The sequence below is a fragment of the Orbicella franksi genome, chromosome 3 (genome assembly GCF_964199315.1).
Source record: "Orbicella franksi chromosome 3, jaOrbFran1.1, whole genome shotgun sequence".
Lineage (NCBI taxonomy): Eukaryota > Metazoa > Cnidaria > Anthozoa > Scleractinia > Merulinidae > Orbicella > Orbicella franksi.
The window spans coordinates 24,738,512-24,758,203 of record NC_138147.1 but is presented as its reverse complement, the minus strand read 5'-3'; the positions used below and the strand labels follow the sequence as shown (position 1 = coordinate 24,758,203).

Below are 19,692 nucleotides of genomic sequence, written 5' to 3'. Positions count from 1 at the left end.
TTGTAATGGTTATGATTAACTGGTAACAGGACATCGTGTCAACCAATTCTGTCTGTAATCATACTTGTGATTAACAAATCGGACTCCCGTTTCACGGTCGTCCGATTTTGTTAACCGCTCGAGTTAGACTCCACGCTGTCTTTTCACCATTATATATTTGTACGCGTTTCGCGCGTTATTTTTTACGATATTCCCTGCAGTTGGATAATAAGAGAATAATAGGCAGACTTCATTTTTTTGAAAGAATAACTAGCAACTTATATTTCACTGTGCTTCTTCCGTTTATCTTAGGATTATCTTTGCTCGAGGTTCAGTGTGCCGTATAAATGTGCTATGGATTTGAGAAAATTATTTCTCCTGTTACAACTTAATTAAGGAACAGTGCTTTAGAAAGGCGAAGCAGGCAAATATATTTATTTATTTTTTCGCAAGCATCTGATCGGGCCGGAATCCTAAATCCTCGAATTTGATTGGCCAATCATACGCACGTGACCGGTCCAGCTTTTTACGATACGGCCTACGGGCCGGAGTTTTTTGCCGCTGCCTAAATTTCGCTCCTAAAAGTTAGCGGTAACCGTCAATCTTTTGCCGTTTTTACGCATCCATCGACGATTAAGTCAACGCAAGTTTATCTCTGTTCACTTTATAATGGCAAGGAAAGTCCCTGTAAGTAAATTCAATTAAGTGTTTTGAAGTTGTCAGAGTTTGCTTCGTTGTTTGTAGCTTGGCGCTGTAATGGCGCGTTATCCTGTGTTTCTCTCGCCGTAAAATTTGAGTCAATTTCAGCCGAGTTTACCTCTCTGATCGTTGCTGTATTTAAGAGAATTTCTGTGGAATATACTTAACGAATTTCCTTGCTTTCTGCTATTCAATTTACGGTAGAAAAGTCTGATTTCAAGTGATTTTAAAAGCAACGACTGACAGAAATTGTTTTTGTAGTAAAACTTCAAACTTCGCACGAAATTTCACAAAAACAATTTAGGAGAACTTAACTGGTGAAATAAATACAACTAACATAAAGTTGTTGCCAAAAATCTGTTCTTTAATACATCTTTCTTTGCCTACTATCTGAGTTACTCGCTCGTTGCGTAGAGTTTTTTACAAATCGTTAGTAGACAGCGTGGAAGCCGATTCAATGAAAAAGTTGCGTAAACAAACCCATTTATAATCTTTAAAACCAATTTACCGCAGGTTTAGGGTTGGTCCGTATAGTGAAAAACTGTGGCCTCGGGCTTGAAAATGCTGCCCTTGGCCTGCGGCCTCGGGCAGCATTTTCAAGACCTCGGTCACAGTTTTTCACTATACGGCCCTCCCAGCCGGCAAATAACATATATTTCGTTAACAGTTCCGAGGTCGATAAAAGACTGCAGTAAAATAGGCATAGCAACGAGACGGATGGGAGCACAGAACGATCTTAAAAAAGCTCTTAGATCGCATTTCCCGTTGTTGTTTAGAGTTTGTATAGATTTCAAATATTTTTCACTTAGTCGTACACTTTAAAACAAAGTAAGGTAGGTTTCAGTACACCAGGACCAGTACTGTCTTGGCATTTGAGGGTACCTCTGCCAAGTAGAATTTGTATGTGGATGCCTTTAATCGTGTTTCTAGAATTTACTTAGTACTTAACATTGAAGTTTTCTGTTTTGCCAAGGGAATATTAAAAAGAAGCAATACTTTCAAATAATGCAAAACAAAGATGAGTGATGATGATCTTTTGAAATCACTCAAAAATAGTTTAGGCTTTACTTCTCTATCAGTGGGGTATGTTACGCTATTTTAGACGATATCTTATAAACACTTAACATAAACTGCATTGAGCTCCACTCAATTGCCCTCGGACGACCGAAATCCATTTTACTTGATTTGATTGAAAGACCTGAGTTTATAACGCTTAGAATCCAACTTAATTGTGTGACGACGATTTGATCGGAAAATGTTATTCAAATGTTGTTATTTTTTATTATTTTTCTTTCATGTTTGCAACAGCGTGACGTACATAAGCTCCATAAATGAAATCTTTAAATATTAATAACAAAGGAGAGTAGTAACACTAATTTGATTGAAATTTAGATTAAACAGCGTAGTACGAAATGCATTCATTACCTAGTGCATATTGCTTAAACTTGGCTATAAAATTCGTTTTCCTGTATTATTTGTAGTAAGGTTATCATCTTAACTTGTGTTAATTCATCACGGCATAACCAGAGAAACATGTTATTACATTTTACACAAAGTTGCACTGATTGCTATTATTAGAATTATTAGGATGGTTCTTTAAAGAAGAATGACGACGGTGTATTACCACCCATTATTTACTGAATAAAGAGACGATTTTCTCAAGATATATTTTGAAAAAGTAAATTTTCATAGCCTTCAATAGTTTTCTATTGCTAATCCCCAATGTCAGTTTTCTGAATTGAAAGAGGCTACGAAGCATAGTATTTGGGACATAGATTTATTTATTACCAGCTTCCCACCATTAAATAGAAAGAACCCCAAATTAATGTCCGGTCATATTCTGAATTTAATTCATAAAAATAACAATCAGCTACCTCGATTTATTTGTCTCTGGAAACGATGACAAAAGGAATCTTACAACAATTAAAGTTAATTTGATTTACTACACAACTGAACGTGCATATAGAAGGAACTCGTTGGTCAGCCAGACCCAAGATGCGCGTTTATTGACTTTTGCATGAACATCTATGATTAAGAAACCCATTTCAACGAAGGCAAAAGTTGAGGGAGAAGGGCGGGCGAGATTGAGCGCGGGGGGTGAGGGAGCGGGTAGTTGGTGAGTTCCTCAATAACTTTCAACGTTTGCTACTTGAACAGTGTTGAAGCAATGAAATCTCAATCTAATGGATTTTCCTAAAATTAAGCTGTGATCGATTTGGTATGGCATGTCATTATACAAGGAACTTGATGCTCCCATGGCAACTATATCTTGACAGACAATTCTTCAGAAATAAAAGTTGTCGAACGATTTTTTCATAATTTCCACTAAATGCTCCCTACCAAGCACTGTTTGGAAAAACTACAATTAGAGTAGCTAGGTCACCTTTCTTCACCTTGGGCTGACACCTTGCCGTGATGGTGAAGCTTGTGTGTCTCCATGACCCGGAGAGCTGTGCCGGCGGGGACTTTGTTCCCTGGCAGGTCTAACCATGCCGGATTGGTCGAAGGGTAGAGGCCAGACGAAGAACAGCCCCTGGTCCTCCAGGTTGGGGGTTGGGCGGCGGGCTGATAACCCGCTCCCAGAAAATGCTATTTATTACAGAAACCGAAGCTAGAACTACCACTGCACCCTATCGGGAAGCAGGGGTAAAAGATGTTAACACCCGGCTGGAACAACGTGCGAAGCAGCGAATGACGCATAAACCGCCGACGAAATTGCTGTCGCCAAAAGCGTGTGTGAAGATCGGGCAATGGAATGTTAGGACAATGTTTGAGACTGGTAAGTGCGCACAGGTGGAGGCGCACGAGAATGGCAGAGTTGGCGGCGAAGCATGTTACGTGGAATGAGGCAAAAGGCACTGCACAAAATAGGGTTAGGTGGCGCGCGCTAGTTGAGGACCTATGTTCCACTTAGGAACGAAGAGGATTAAGTAAGTAAGTAAGGTCACCTTTATCGTTAAAGCCCATTTGGGGCCTAATCACGTGGGTTATTTCATCGGCTCACGTTACATTTTGCGGTAGCTGGGAAGTTTTATAAAGAAAATGATACGTCGAAAGTATCGAGCTCATGTGAAAACTTCATAATATATAATCTATGGAAAATTACAATATAACGACGTCAACTCAAAACATTCCTTGAGTCGTTGTCTTCAGGGTCATGATTAATTTGCATCCTTGAGTGGCGGTTTTGCGCACGCTTTAAGCTATATCTCTCTATTCCTTCCGGACAATTTTTTTTAAATTTTTCAATTTATAAAACGTAAGTTTTAAACTAAAATTAATATATAGATTTAGGCCAGCCTAAAAGCGTAGCTCTTGGGCCGGGTTGTTCAGAGCCAAATGACCCAGGAAAAGGTAGAATTTTGATTTGAGTTTTGTAACTTTGCGGCGAGATTTTCTGTATATTGTTTGGCCTTCTGTTTTGAGTTTTAATAATCACTATATACACGAAACAAAGCCGCAAAAAACATTTTGTATAGAAGAAAAAGTTATAATTCGGTTAACTTTTAATCCTGGGTTAGCGTTAACCGGCTTTCGAACAATCCTGCCCTGTTTTCAACAAGGTAATCTGAGATGAGCCCACGATGCAATCGAAAAACCAGCACTTGGTCAGCGGTCAACTTCAAAAAATCACGCGACCTCGATGAGTTGTAAACTTGAGCCCGCAATATGGTCACGTGATACTGGTCAGCGGATACCTTCTTTTGACAGGTGTCAATTGATCATGTTATGGATGTCCAATATCAAAAAGGTACACGGTAAACAAAGGCTCCATGTCTGTCAACCTATTATTTGGAGTATGACCGCCATGTTGCGCGACTCCGTCGTCGTCGCCGTCGTGCGTACGCGCCCACGAGCAATACCGCTAGCCATGATAACCATGAGAAAATCAACTCATGGGTTTCCTTTTCTTTCCAGTAACATTTATACATTTCGCTGTCCAGCTCAGCTTAAAGGAAATCCCTCGATGTTGTGTATGTGCACGCGCTCGTTCGTGCGCTAATGATACGAAAAAGTACTTCTAACAGAAGAATGAGCGCTTTAATTTTACACTGGATTAATCACCTTAACACGCATGTTCCAAATGCAAAGTACTTTTTTCAGGGGAATGAGCGCTTTAATTTTACACTGGTTTAATCACCTTAACATGCATGTTCCAAAGTACTTCTTTCGAAGAATGAGTACTTTAATTTTACACTGGATTAATTACCTTAACATGCATGTTCCAAAGTACTTCTTACAGAGGAATAAGCGCTTTAATTTTACACTGGATTAATCGCCTTAACATGCATGTTCCAAAGTACTTCTTACAGAAGAGTGAGCGCTTTAATTTTTCACTGGATTAATCACCTTAACATGCATGTTTTAAAGTACTTCTTTCAGAAGAAAGAACGCATTTAATTTTACACTGGTTTAATCGCCTTAACATGCATGCTTCAAAGTACTTCTTACACAAGAATGAATGCTTTAATTTTTCACCTTAATCACCTTAAAATTAAAGCATTCACGCTCCAAAGTACTTCTTACAGAGGAATAAGCGCTTTAATTTTACACTGGATTAATCGCCTTAACATGCATGTTCCAAAGTACTTCTTACAGAGGAATAAGCGCTTTAATTTTACACTGGATTAATCGCCTTAACATGCATGTTCCAAAGTACTTCTTACAGAGGAATAAGCGCTTTAATTTTTCACTGGATTAATCACCTTAACATGCATGTTCCAAAGTACTTCTTACAGAAGAGTGAGCGCTTTAATTTTTCACTGGATTAATCACCTTACCATGCATGTTCTAAAGTACTTCTTACAGAAGAATAAGCGCTTTAATTTTACACTGGATTAATCGCCTTAACATGCATGTTCCAAAGTACTTTTTTCGAAGAATGAGTACTTTAATTTCACACTGGATAAATTACCTTAACATGCATGTTCCAAAGTACTTCTTACAGAAGAGTGAGCGCTTTAATTTTTCACTGGATTAATCACCTTAACATGCATGTTTTAAAGTACTTCTTTCAGAAGAAAGAACGCTTTAATTTTAATTGGTTTAATCACCTTACCATGCATGTTCTAAAGTACTTCTTACAGAAGAATAAGCGCTTTAATTTTACACTGGATTAATCGCCTTAACATGCATGTTCCAAAGTACTTTTTTCGAAGAATGAGTACTTTAATTTTACACTGGATAAATTACCTTAACATGCATGTTCCAAAGTACTTCTTACAGAAGAGTGAGCGCTTTAATTTTTCACTGGATTAATCACCTTAACATGCATGTTTTAAAGTACTTCTTTCAGAAGAAAGAACGCTTTAATTTTAATTGGTTTAATCACCTTACCATGCATGTTCTAAAGTACTTCTTACAGAAGAATAAGCGCTTTAATTTTGCACTGGGTTAATCACCTTAACATGCATGTTCCAAAGCACTTTAAAGCATTCATTCTTGTGTAAGAAGTACTTTGAAGCATGCATGTTAACTACATTCAAAAGAATGAGCGTCTTAATTTTCCACTGGATTAATCACCTTAACATGCATGTTCTAAGGTACCTCGTAATAAGCGCTTTTATTTTACACTGGATTAATCAACTTAACACGCATGCTCCAAAGTACTTCTTACAGAAAAATGAGTGCTTTAATTGTACACTGGATTAATCACCTTTACATGCATGTTCCAAAGTAGATCTTACAGAAGAATAAGCGCTTTCATTTTACACTGGATTAATCGCCTTAACATGCATGTTCCAAATTACTTATTTCAGAAGAATGAGCGCTTTAATTTTACACTGGTTTAATCGCCTTAACATGCATGCTTCAAAGTACTTCTTACACAAGAATGAATGCTTTAATTTTTCACTGGATTAATCACCTTAACATGCATGTTCCAAATGCATAGGACTTCTTTCAGAAGAATGAGCGCTTTGATTTTACACTGGATTAATCACCTTAACATGCATGTTTCAAAGTACTTCTTACAGAAGAATGAACGCTTTAATTTTACACTCTATTAATCACCTTAACGATGTATTTTCCAGAAGAATGAGCGCGTTAATTTTACACTGGATTAAATTAAGATCATACCCGATGCTATACTGTGTGGAACTTTTATGGTAGCAAATGTTAGAAAGTAAAATTTGTGTGTAACAGTGACAAAGTGAAGACATCTTTACCTTTTCCAAAATGTGGGTAGTTTTCTAAGGTTTTTGTAGTCCTTTGTTTTTTGTCTTTTCCGAGTTTTCGGTGGCTTTTGTTTATCTTCATCAGAGTTGCAATCTTAACGTTCGTTATTGCTTGCACTACAAGCCCTTCGGCTGTCATTTTATTGATTTTTAATCACCGGTGAGTGAGCGCGAGGAACGGTTTCCTCTTGTTGACGTTGGAACTGTCCACAATTGAGTTGCCAAGACTCCAAGGAGAGCCTTTAGTGGTAGTTCGTAGCACTGCGTTCGAGGATCTGAGCGTCTCTTGGGGTCATGTTGTGATCCGTTGTCTCAGCATGCTGTTTAATTGTTGATTTGCTGTTGCTCGAGCGGCCTGGATTACGCTCAGTGCCGCGCGATTTCCACGAGTGTTTTCGTTTCCCCGACGTTGGTGAATGTTCAGTCATGGCAGCTAATTTTGTAGACGATCCCTTGCACTCGGTCAATCGTTGGTCTGTCTTTGGTCTTCTTAAATATCTGACCCAAATTTCTTTACTAGCCAAAAGGCTTGCCGAATATAAAACATAAAGAAGTACCACAAAGCCCTGTGGCATCTTTTTTGACTGTCAAGGTTGTTAAGGCACTTCTTCAATAGAATACCATTTACTTTCAAATCGTTTAAAACGCTCACCCGCCATCCGTTCTTAGTCCAGTTTGCGAGGGGTTTTCACCACAGCGCAGCTTCCTTCTATTGTACTGGATTGTGAGACGCACAATCAAGACACTTTGGGTTGTGTGAGTTGCTTTTCTGTGAATATCAATCTCTAAGGTATCATCGCTCAATATGGTTATTCGCGAATCCAAGAGGAAATACTTTGGATATACTTTGGGATGTCCCATGATTGTCAAAAGAGTTCCGATGCTGGTAGAAAAGTTCTTCGTTTGTTCTCTTCAACCAAAGTTGGAGTCGTCCACATACCTACGCCACAACTCGACTCGCTTTTCGCGACGGCATCATATATTACAGACGCATTTTTCTTTGTAACGTACTTAGATAGCAATCAGTCAGTAATGACGTCAGATACTAGCTACTTAGGTGTCTAGAAAGCATTCAGGAGGCTGCTTCAAAAATGAATGAAAAAATAATGTCAGCTGATTTTTTGGCTGCAATGAACATGCAAAGAAGACGTCCTACAGAGGGGCACTAAATTTTTGCGGGACTTTATTTTGGCGAATCGGCAGTTTGCTGTATTCTACGGGAACTAAATTTTGCGGTTGTAAAGGGCGGTTTTCTTGCTAGGTACTAATTTGTACTATTGCCGGGAAGTCGCGTTTAAAGTGCCAGTTGCTGCTTATTTGAAAGGCTTTTTAAAATACAGAAGAATGGTGTTTTCTTTTTTGGAATATCTTTTTCCATTTTGAAGATATTGACGTTTTATATTATGCAAATTAGGAAAGTGATGAATTCACAAGGTTTTGCGAACTAAAACGGTAAAAAACTGAATCAGAAATATCTCTGGAAATATTGGGCGGTATTCTTCAAACCTGGCACAAGAAATGTATATCACGAAAGAAGCAAAATGACACCTGTTGTACTGTTGCCATGACAACAGTTTTGTCGCTGATCCTGTCTTAATTAGAACTGAAATTTCCAGTTTTTGTCTTAACCAAGGATCATCCACTCCCACCAATCTAATGGGGAGAGTTTCGACAATATGGGAACCACGTGTGTTCCGAGCAGTACCCTCTGTCCCACTTTAAAGGGTTCCAAATGGGGATATTTGGTTTTTAAAGAAAGAGACCGGAGCCAAGAGAGTTTAATTGAAATTAGAGCATTTTCGCATTTTTAATTAAACTGCATACAATTGACAAGTGAATAAACGCGCAGAGATGTAAAACACAGTAACCCAGAAACCAGTGTCACTCTATCACGATTACATCCCGCCCTTGTGCGGAATTGTAGAATGCTCTTCTCAGTGGAGTACCTTCCAACGATCCTTTCCTGTGAACCTTTTTTTTTTATTTCGGAACGTTTTGTCTCTCATGTCACCGGTGTTTTTTCTTTCTTCTGAACGAAATGGACGTTTCAAATAAATGGCAGCAACAAGATTCTACTTGTGATGTTTGTATGCATAACATCACCAGAGGAGTAAATTTTTACGGAAAAAAAAAAATATTTGCGGGATTTTTTTTTATTTTCTGCGGATCGTGGAAAAAAACCGCAAAAAATTAGACCCCGAAAAAAATCAGTACCACACACTTGTTCAAAAAGAAGCGTCCTGTTAAGCTCTCCACCGCATCCAGAAAACTAAAAATTTCGTCATGCACTTTTTTCTGATGCAGATACAGTGAATACAAATTTTGCAATGTAAATAAGTCATATTTAGTCCAACATTTTAAAAGCTTTTGCTTTGCTGTTGTAATTTCACGCTGCTAAGCTACTTTAAATACTGAAGTCGACGGCTAGTAGTCTTCAAAGCAAATTGCGTATCCCACTTTCCTAAGAAACCAGTTATTCACCAGTCTATCCTGCTAATATTTACTTACTTAGGTTTCAAGTTATCTCGAACGTGTAAGGCTTACTCCTATCTAGTTAATAATAAGGTGAAACAATCCACGACGAAACATTTGGGAACAATGATGGCGGCGACGCCATTGACAATGCGTATCAAAAAATAACGCATATTTTAGTCTCATTTTGGCAATTCATTAGACCTGATCGTTAGGCTTATCGGCCTAAATCTTGCTCAAATTAAATAAATTTCAAAAGAAGATTAAAAAATTAGCCGTCATGGCTCGAGTTCTGCAAAAGCGCATAACGTGGTTACTTCAAGGCGTTGTTTTCCAGAGGTTGGCTACGAAATGCGCAAAGACTGATACGCACGTGCACATCTACTGTTCTGCTCAATGAACCTTTTGAATGTTGACCTTCTCATTGCCGTTGCCCTCGTGGTTTGCTAAATTAAGCTCGTAAGTATGGTAATGAGCAAACATTCCTCGAGCTGTTGAAAAACTTACAGAAAGTTGCAGCTAAAATTTTTACTTTTGGTTATTTTTATCGAATTTACTCAAATCCCTCTGCTCCGTTTTCTTCTTTGTGTTTCAGTCTTTTAAGGAATACAGGTATTCGAAACACCGCTAAATAAGACATTCGATCTGCCGGTTTGACACGTGTCAAAATATTTTCCAGCGTCGCACCAAAGTGGGGCACGCTTCCTTCATTGGAGGGTTTTTTTGTAACAAAACACTAAATGCGTTAAATGCGGGTTACGGTGTATTCTATTCCAGTTTCAGTTTCCTAATTAGTGAGGAACATGCGAAATGGTGGCTTTGAAAAGGTAGTATCCATAAGCACTGAATATATGCCGGTGTGGGAATCCACGAACAGGACTCCAAGAATAGGAGTCCACACGGACCCCTGGGACCCACTATTTAGTTAGAGAAAATATTTGAAATAAACATTCCGGCCAGTTTTCCACTAGAAAAAGGTTCATTTACTGGGGTCAGCGCAGAGACAGTAGTCGATCTGTGGACACGAAAACCCGAAACGATAATGCGTGAAAAATCTGTGATCAATTACGTTCAAGAGAAGACTAACCATAATAACCATGGAGTTTTTGAACCGTGCTGTAGGTTGCTTATATTTTTCTCTCTAATTCTGTGCTCTGATTTTCCTGAAGCTCTAAGTATATATCAGTTGTGAAAGATGTATCTGACTCTTAATATAACGGCGAAAATATTTTATCGGCATCGATATTTAATCATTTTAATGAGGGAGAGCAACATTCCTTTTAAGCTCAAGCATCTGTGCTGACTGGCTTAAAAAGATAAATTTGTTTGCTATTTCTATCAATTTATAAGTAGCCCTAGTTGTTGTCATATCTCGGCCTTTACCATGCCGACATGCATCAGGGAAGGTTGACAAATAACTCCGTCACAAATGACTTGTTGTGGTTGAAAATAATCAAGGCGTTTATGATCCGCGTCATCAACAATTCTAATTGCGAAGCTTCAACATCAAGCCAATATAATTATACCACCCATGCATTGTCAAACCGATAGTCAATATCAGAAAACAACCTGTAAAACAACGCGAGCTAAAAAAAAACCCAGATATCCGTTGCTCGAGAGAAGCACATAGTTTAGCACGTCCTGTTGACATAACGATGGCAAGAGTAATTAAAGATAATTGAATTTTTGAAAATCGAAATATGGTGAATTTCATTTCTTTTTCTTGAAGTGTTTAGTAGAAGAAATGGAGAACATTTTTCTCCGTGTTTCAATCGGGTATTGTATAATATTTCGAATTATTAATATATTCCCGCATTTTGATCGGCTGTTACTTATGATCAGACTCAAAGACGACCTTATTAACGTTTTTTTGTTTGTTTGTTTGTTTGAATCTCTATTATATAAAATAAGTAGATTCATTTTGTCGTGTGTCTGTTTAATAATAGATCACAGAAGACGTCAAAACGTGGTAAGGACGTCAGTGACACACTCCCTAACGGCTCGTGTGCCGCGCTTTTGTTCTTACACTATTTGACGTCATCTGTAATATATTTCTGAAGAAACGCACGGCAACATGAAATCTCGTTCTTGAGGTGGCCTTCGAAGCAATTTCTAGCACTTTCCAAACGTAGATTTTGATGGGTCATTATAACCACTCTATATCGGTTGATGCGAAACTCATGGTATCAAAAAAACTGCCCAATCTTGCTTAGCATGTTGTTGTCAATTTTGTGGCACAGTAGGCTACCATAGCAATAATATGACCTGCTAAAAACACCCTTAGCTTAAGGTTTAAGCTTTTATTACTAAAAACGTGCGAGTTTAGCCCCAATTGTTATTATCGAATTGTCATAAGCATGAAAGAAGGCAAATTTTTGCAAAGTTTGAAAAAATTCTGTGGAGTTTGTTTAGAGCCACCTTAACTTTCGAAACTTTAAGGTAGCATTGAACCCACTCCACATTTTTTTTTGCGAAAAGCTGCGTCATATCATACTTATCACAATTCGATAATAAAAAATGGAGTCACCCAGTTCGAGCTTAAAGAGCTTAAAGCTAAAAGCAAGGGTGTTATTAGCAAGTCATGTTGTTGCTATGGTAACCTGTTATATAAAAAGAATAACCGAAACTTGTTTACCAATTACTGGGCATTTATTGCATGTTTTTTAGATTACCATTATTGTAGCTTGGAAGGCGTGGTAGCCTCATGGTTAGTGCACCCTACTCCGGAGCGAGGTCTGGGTTCAAGCCCTGGCCGGGGCATCGTGTTGTGTTCTTGGGCAAGACACTTTACTCTCACGGTACCATTCTCCACCCAGGTGTATAAATGAGTGCCGGCGAATTTAATGCTGGGGGTAACCCTGCGATGGACTAGCATCCCATCAAGGGGGGAGTCGAAATACTCCTAGTCGCTTCATGCTACTGAAACCGGGAAAAGCTCAGGCCTGAGCCGCTTGGCTCGTATGCAGACTTAACCTATTATTGTAGCATCACTTGTTAAACAGTGGTAGTATTCATCTTTCAAAGTGTAGCTGTTAGAAAAGCTCTGGAAATTGTTACCAACCTCCTTGAGGACGTTCGTGCTAATTGTTTCTGCGCATCCTTACTGCGCACACAAACTCACACGCCACGTCATGCATCGAGCGCGGCTAAGTAATAAAATGAATAATAATAGGGCAGATGGCCATTGCTATACCTTTGCCTGAATTTAACGATCTTGGCTGTTCAGTGACCTCTGTTTCTCTTTTGATGGATCATTTTCTCTGCCGATTTTATACGTTATGCGAAAAAATGAAGAAAATCTATAGATTAGGAAAAATGCACCATCGAATTCCGTTCTTTTTGGCTCTTCGTTTATCTGTGTGGCGGTTTCAAATGCCTCTTGAAGGGTTGAGTTTGGCAACGTTGTCAACATTTGGATTTATTTACGCAACAGACCCACCTCTCCAAAATATGACTAAGATCGTTTGCCTCTGTTGACTCACCTTCGATGTTTTAAACTGATAAACTTCTGTCAGGACCATGCTGAATTACGTGCGCCAATTTTTCAAAATCAGGGTAGTTTTCCACACGCTTTATCTCTCAAACGAAGTCAGCGAGCTCCATTTTTTTTTTTTTTTTTTTTTTTTTTTGCATTCCTAATACAAGCAACCATTATCTTACTCACAACATTACCTGACAACATTATCTTTAAAAAATGTATCGACTGGAAAATTTCCGCGCGAACGTCCTTAAATAGAACCACTCGTGAAAGCTGTGGAAAGACTCAGGAGAGGCTCGTGTTCCCACAGCATTTCTGTAACTTGAAAACTTACGCACGTGCTTCTAGAGGGTCCCTTCGACGGTCGGCGGTCACATTTTGGATTATTTTACGGCTGGCGGTAAATTTGTTTCTCTTAACCGTTGACTAGATGGTTGATCGTTAATTTAAGGTCGTTTTACTGGCGACAGTTAACCCCATTAGCATCCTCTTTCTCCTGATAACTCGCTAGAAATACTAGTAATGGTTCTTTTTTATTATTTTCTCAACAAAAGTGTTTGTAAGTTCCATTTCATCCTTGATTGCACTGGTCAAGTATATCCCGTAGTACCGAGTGGATAAATTACATAACATTGGCATTACACGTGACGGTCCCAACTATATAGTAAGGACTATACTTGTTCACTGTTGTTATCAAAAATACCAAAAGATGTGGCCTCTAATATAACTTGACTTTTTTAAACAGACTGAGTCTCTATTCATCACTTTGTGCTACAAGTAGCTGATGTTTGTTTTAGATAAAATTTATTTCACAGGTGTTATGTTACTCTGTTCCAATGCAGTAGTTGTTGTTTCTAACAATATTTGCACCATTCGATTCTTATTAGCATGTATACATAATCATGTATAATACTGATCGCTTCGTCGAATTTTTTTTTTTTTTTTACAATCGCCCCACATTTTATGGAATATTCAGCTACACGAAAGTTCCTTGCGACCCCCGGAGCGTTGCGGCGAACCGCCGACAATAACAACAGGAACAGGCAGCGGAATGAACAGTTTTGATTCACTCTGCCCTTCAGCAGAAACAAAAGCTTACGCCATTATTCAATTTGACAAGTCTTATGTAATCACCTCTTGGTTGTTTGAAATTAAGATGTTTCTAGATTGATTAAGTTAATCGGATGGTTAGGAGCACTTTAAGAATACTCCCGTTTATCTTCTAGTTTCGTTATACATTTCGTTATATGAAATGCATTTCGTTATATGAAATGCATTTCGTTATATGAAAATGGACGATGAGCCGGCTCAAAGTTGAAACTTAGGTATTCACTTCCAATAGGTTAAGTTCCGCTCTTGCCGTTAAAGAGCAGATGTTAATAACTGTCATTCAATTGCTAACGTAACAATATCACATTATATTCATTAATTCCTCCTAAAATATGCTAGTTACAAATTTTCGTTTCAAGTGGGTATGTTTGTTTGCTGTTGAAGTTCCTCCTCGGGTTGAGGACAAGACTTAACTAATACAACATCTTTATTAACTGCTATTTAGTTGTTTTCCCAGCTGAATTCCTTAATGTCGAAAGCAGTCTAATTACATCGTCATTTTTTGTAGAAGACCGGCGTTCGTGTATGCTCTTTTGCTTGCGGTTTTTTTAACCAAGAGGCCTGCTTCCTGAGCTACTCATACGAGGTAGTGACGAAGCAATTCTTGCTAAGCTCGCACGCTGATATGACGGATGTTTATATACTGTTATGAATTCTATCTTCTTAGCAACCGATATCTGAACCCGCAAACAATATCATATTGCATAATTCCGATATCGGCGGGTTATAAATTGCTCCGTGCTGGGGTGCATGGTATTATAGTGCCCGGAATATCGTCACGAAGGAGAGAGCTAGCTCGCCAAGATGAATTCGAAAACTGTGAAAATCTTTCTTTGCCTTGTCGCTTTATTTGGACATCTTTCAGCTGCTCCTTTGCCTATGGAAGGTGGTAAGATTATATTTAACTGTACACATCTTTACTTTCGTTTACATTTCTAATCAAAAGATGAATGAACAAAACAAACCTTTTAGAAATATCGCCCTTGTGATCAGTTAATGGCACAAGTTCTTTAAGAACATGGTAAGAAATAATGGAAGAACAAGAACGTCTCCCCCTGGATTTTGCTTCATTAGATAGAACGTTGAAATTTCTTAACATGAGTTAATCTCACTGAAGTTTTCACTGTTGTTTCATCATCAGAACCGTAAAATGCTGCCATAGGTTAAACTACTCACGTCACTGTTTTGTGTAAAAATTGTATTTTAAGACAAAAATAGCATCCTTTTTTGTGAAACTTCCTGTTTCAACAGACTTTACTTCAAAGCAAAAATTATCTATATTGCAGAGCGTTAATTTTGCGCAGCATTGCTTTACACCGATCAGATCCACCCACCTTCCTGTAATACCAAATCGATCTCAAGATTAACTTATTTAGCAAAACAACGGGAGAAAAGCAAGTTTCGAAATGAAAAAGAGGAATTCAGACATTGCTTCACTCGAATGGACACATGGCCGAACTAATCAGCCAAATTATTTGCCCTCGGTTTTTACGCTGTTATGAAGCAAAAGAGGATTAAGGCCGGCGGAACTTTGTCCCGCTACAGACATTTCTGGCTTAACCAATAAAAAGACCTTTCATGTTTAGGCTCCTTTTAAAATACAGCATTTGAGGTATTACATGAATTATTGTGATCAAAGAGAGAGAAAGAGATGAAAATTTTAATAAATTACTTGCCTTTGAATAGGTCCAAAAATTATATCGTCTAATTCAAGAACGTTGGAAGCCAATTAGTATACAATTTCTTTATCACCAGTGAACGTGTTATGTTATCTGTATAAGAGTAAAAATAATAAGCCAACAGCAGTAATACAATAAACCAATACGGTCGTCGTCTTCAGGTAACTGCAAGAAAAACGCGCAAGGACGAGGTGTTATCCCTTTGTTGACGTACTTTCATTTCATATGATCATTACTATACTCTAGGAAGCTTGCTTCACTTCATGAACATTTTGACCACAATCTTTACCATTTGTCCCTGCTATGAAGCATAAAAGTGTAGTTTCTGGCTTTTGTTATAAACAGATATTGTGTAAGAACAAAAATGCACGCGGTTTGCTAATCCTCGACAACTCGCCACTTAGTGTTTCTTTTCTAATAAGCGCCCTATTGAAAAGTGTCATCAAAGACATTGACATAGAATAAGGTGGTTAGACGAATGAATAATGAAGTCAGTGCTTTCCCATATGAGCATAATGTTAACCATTATGACCACGAGAGCCTCTGCAGTTCTTGATTTTAAGAATTTTTCTTTCAGTTAGTCACCAACAACAATTCTTTTCAGAACTGCCCTCACCCAGACAATCACGCCATACACGAACTAATAATACTCCTGGGTTCAAACCATAACTTTGTTTGTTGATGTTGTTGTTGTTAAGGCACTGTGCCACACTCAGGTGTACATTTTGAAAAGTAATGACTTCCCTTTACCACCAGAAGCAATGAAAGCACCGCACGTTTAATGCAATCATTAAGATAATATCAAGGAAATTGATCATAGTTCTAGTGCTCAGTGTAAAAAGATTCGATGATATTCTTTATGTTACAGACGAAGCCGAAGATAATGGAGAAGAAGATAGTGGCGAAGAGGAGGGAGGAGAAGATAGTGGCGAAGAGGAGAGTGGCGAAGAGGAAAGCGGAGAAGAGGAAAGTGGGGAAGAGGAAAGTGGAGAAGAAGAAAGTGGAGAAGAAGAAAGTGGAGAAGAGGAAGAGGAAGAAGAAGAAGAAGAAGAGGAAGAAGAAGAAGAAGAAGAAGAGGAAGAAGAAGAAGAAGAAGAAGAGGAAGAAGAAGAAGAGGAGATGGAGGAAGAGATGGAGGAGGAGGAGGAAGAAGAAGAAGAAGAAGACGAGGACGATGACGACGATGACGATGACGATGACGATGACGATGACGATGACGATGACGATGACGATGACGATGACGATGACGACGACGATGACGACGACGACGACGATGACGATGACGATGACGATGACGATGACGATGACGATGACGACGATGACGACGACGACGATGACGATGACGATGACGACGATGACGACGATGATGATGACGATGACGATGACGACGATGACGACGATGATGATGACAAATGAGCCTGAGCCATATACCGCCAACATCCACAACTCTACCACGCACTACCAGACGACCATAATATCAAAGGATCCAACTTTTGAATGTAATGAGAATCAATTTAACACATCTAATTGTTGGACACTAACCACTGTTCAATAATAAATAAGTTGTGTATTTTTCAGCTACCGTACAAAGAAACATCGTTTTTGCTTCACATCATTTGCATGCATTGAATTATATCCATGAAATGTTTTCAGAGAGATATAGTAATTAAAAACTAACAATTCAGAGAGTTGTAACGTTTTCCTTTAGAATGAATTAATGTTTTTCGCTTCATACATAGAAGAAACTGAGAACAAACCCCTAATTTCAACCGCATCTTACTATAGAGTTTTAGCATCAAATTCCTGCTCTCCTGAAATGTTCGGATTGGTGTTACATGCAACTGGTTGAGAATTCTACTCTCATAAATCGTTTCTGTTTATTCTGACTTATGAAAGGTTCGGTGGAAAAAAGGAATCATATCCCCCTGAAAAGTACTATTGGAGTATGTTGGAACCTTTTTTTTTAGTCTTCTTATCCTTATTAGATCATAAATCCCGAGGGGTCTACTTTTAATTTATTGTAGGTGGCATCTCGATTCTATATCTCAGACCGGCTGGTTGCAGTCCGAAGTTTTAGAGGGTCTGGGTGGAGTTTAACCGATAACTGTGAATTGGTCTGAATTTCATTATTAGCTGATAGAAAATGCATCATTTATCTGATTGCTGATATCTGAATTCTGAAAATTCATCGATAGTTCCAATAAATGACTGCAGAAAATCGCCCAAAATTCAGCTGATGACTGACAATCCTGCACCTAGTCCAGACTCTCAATGTTACCTCAAAAATTCCTGAAACAAAAAAAAAATGCTTTATTCAAAATTTAGCTCTTTATCATTAGCAAACATGTGTGCTTTTTTTGGGAAGGGAAAATCGCAAAGAATGTTGTGCAAAAAATTTCAAGTGTTCTAAAAATACGTTTCAAACTGACATCAATATAATGCTTTTGTTACTGAAACAAAAGATATTATATTTAAGCGAAGGGGTCAGCCACTTCACATCATTTCTTTGTTTTGATTTGGTTTATGTTCTTTTGTTTTTTGTTTTTCTGCTGAAAAATTATTATAGTTAAGTGGAATAGTCCTCTAACAATTTTTTTAATGGATTTTTCTGTATAAAAACCGCCCTAGGCTTACGTTCTGTACGCGTCTTTTGAGTTTCGAAGTCATTGGAAAGACCAAAATAGGAATAGAAATATTTTTGCTGACGTTGAAAGACAACTGCCTCAAGGTTCTGCATCTCCTTAAAACGTTTTTGATTGTGTTTAAAACCACAAGCCAGCCTTAATGAACTCAACCATTTGGAAAATCGAATCGCCATTCAGTATATTGCCCTATGATCATATCATTTTTATGCAATACCACTTTCATTGGTCGCCAATAAATGGCATTCATGTTAATGGTGTATAAATAATGCTAATGAAGATGAAATGCTGCAAAGCTAGTATCTTGTGAAAATAATTTATGAAAAACATGAGTTTATTATTCTTATTGCTCTCTAGATGACGATGTAAGTGTACACGAGTGTTTATTTCGGTATGTTGCACAGTCAAGTAAAATGATGCAGTTGAAAAGCTTCCGGTACAAAGTACAGAACTGTTAGCGATAAGCAATATTTTGTTAATTAAAACTAAGACCCTTATCTTCCAGGTATGACCTATTTAGTGCTTTGTTTGTTTGAGGTTACTTATCAACAACAACAACAACAACAACAACAGCAATCATAACTTTAGTTTGAAAATTCAGAGAATAGTCCTTAGCAGCCACCAATTACCAAAGCTACTCCTCTGAACTACCGAACCTAAACAAGAGATCTACATTATCAGGCGAAAAGTAGATCAAGCTTAAAATTAAAGTAAATTAATCAATGACAAAGCGAAATGACCCGTGGATGCCGGGTTGTAATTGAGCTCACAAAATTTAAATGCTACCTCTTCAAATTTTCTGAGTTTCCTCTATATATAAACGAAATAGCGTGACTGCAATGCACTGGCTCAGCTACATATATCTTATTCATAGCGCATTAAGAATGACTGATTCCACATCAAAAAGCTCACGGCGCTCAACTGATATTGATAATAAGCTCATTTGTACCACGTTAGTACTAACTTATATCTACTATTTTCTGGTTTGCAACATTTAGTCGCTATATATGTTCGCGAGTAAACGCAACGACGTTTTCCTGGGAGTAAAAGCATTCAGAGGTTTTAGTGGGCTGCCTCGTCGGAGGTAAAAAAGCCTGTCTATTAAAATGAAGTAAACGAAAACAAGAAATTACAAAAATTAATAATATAAAAGTTCAGACGGGGAATTTTTGTTGCGTTCGACAGAACGCAGTTCTAATCGCGTGATGCATAATAATTCGAGATCTGTGAATCTATCTATCTATCGGGGGACACCAATTCGCCCCCCCCCCCCCCCAAAAAAAAAAATATTCAGGGACGAATGATGTCATGTCCGTGTTCGTCAATGTGCTTTCTTTCGAGAGTTGCGCAATATTGCGGACTTTCAAGTGTCGAGGAAGCTTATTGCGGACTGTACCGGGTACCGAAATTGTTTATTTAAAGTTCGAAGTCAGTGTTAATGGCATTTAAAAACCTTG

General features: G+C 38.1%; 1 protein-coding gene across 2 annotated transcripts; it reads left to right on the top strand.

Moving 5' to 3' along the window:
* The first annotated feature begins 14,683 nt into the window (after positions 1–14,683).
* On the top strand, positions 14,684–17,265 carry LOC145482871 (uncharacterized). Of its 2 annotated transcripts, none has more exons than XM_081461509.1 (2): positions 14,684–14,800; positions 16,462–17,265. In XM_081461509.1, exons 1-2 carry the CDS (start codon positions 14,719–14,721, stop codon positions 17,007–17,009), a joined length of 630 nt encoding a protein of 209 aa, XP_081317635.1. In that variant the 5' UTR covers positions 14,684–14,718; the 3' UTR covers positions 17,010–17,265. The 2 variants fall into 2 exon arrangements, with proteins under 2 accessions (XP_081317635.1, XP_081317634.1); XM_081461508.1 differs by having other exon boundaries at positions 14,684–14,803.
* Positions 17,266–19,692: the final 2,427 nt, after the last annotated feature.

What these genes read in the sequence shown, in the direction of transcription:
- LOC145482871 (XM_081461508.1), top strand. Translation starts at nt 14,719, where the DNA reads ATGAATTCGAAAACTGTGAAAATCTTTCTTTGCCTTGTCGCTTTATTT. An exon ending in TCCTTTGCCTATGGAAGGTG is followed by an intron (nt 14,804 to 16,461) that starts GTAAGATTATAT and finishes TTTATGTTACAG; the next exon opens with ACGAAGCCGAAGATAATGGA.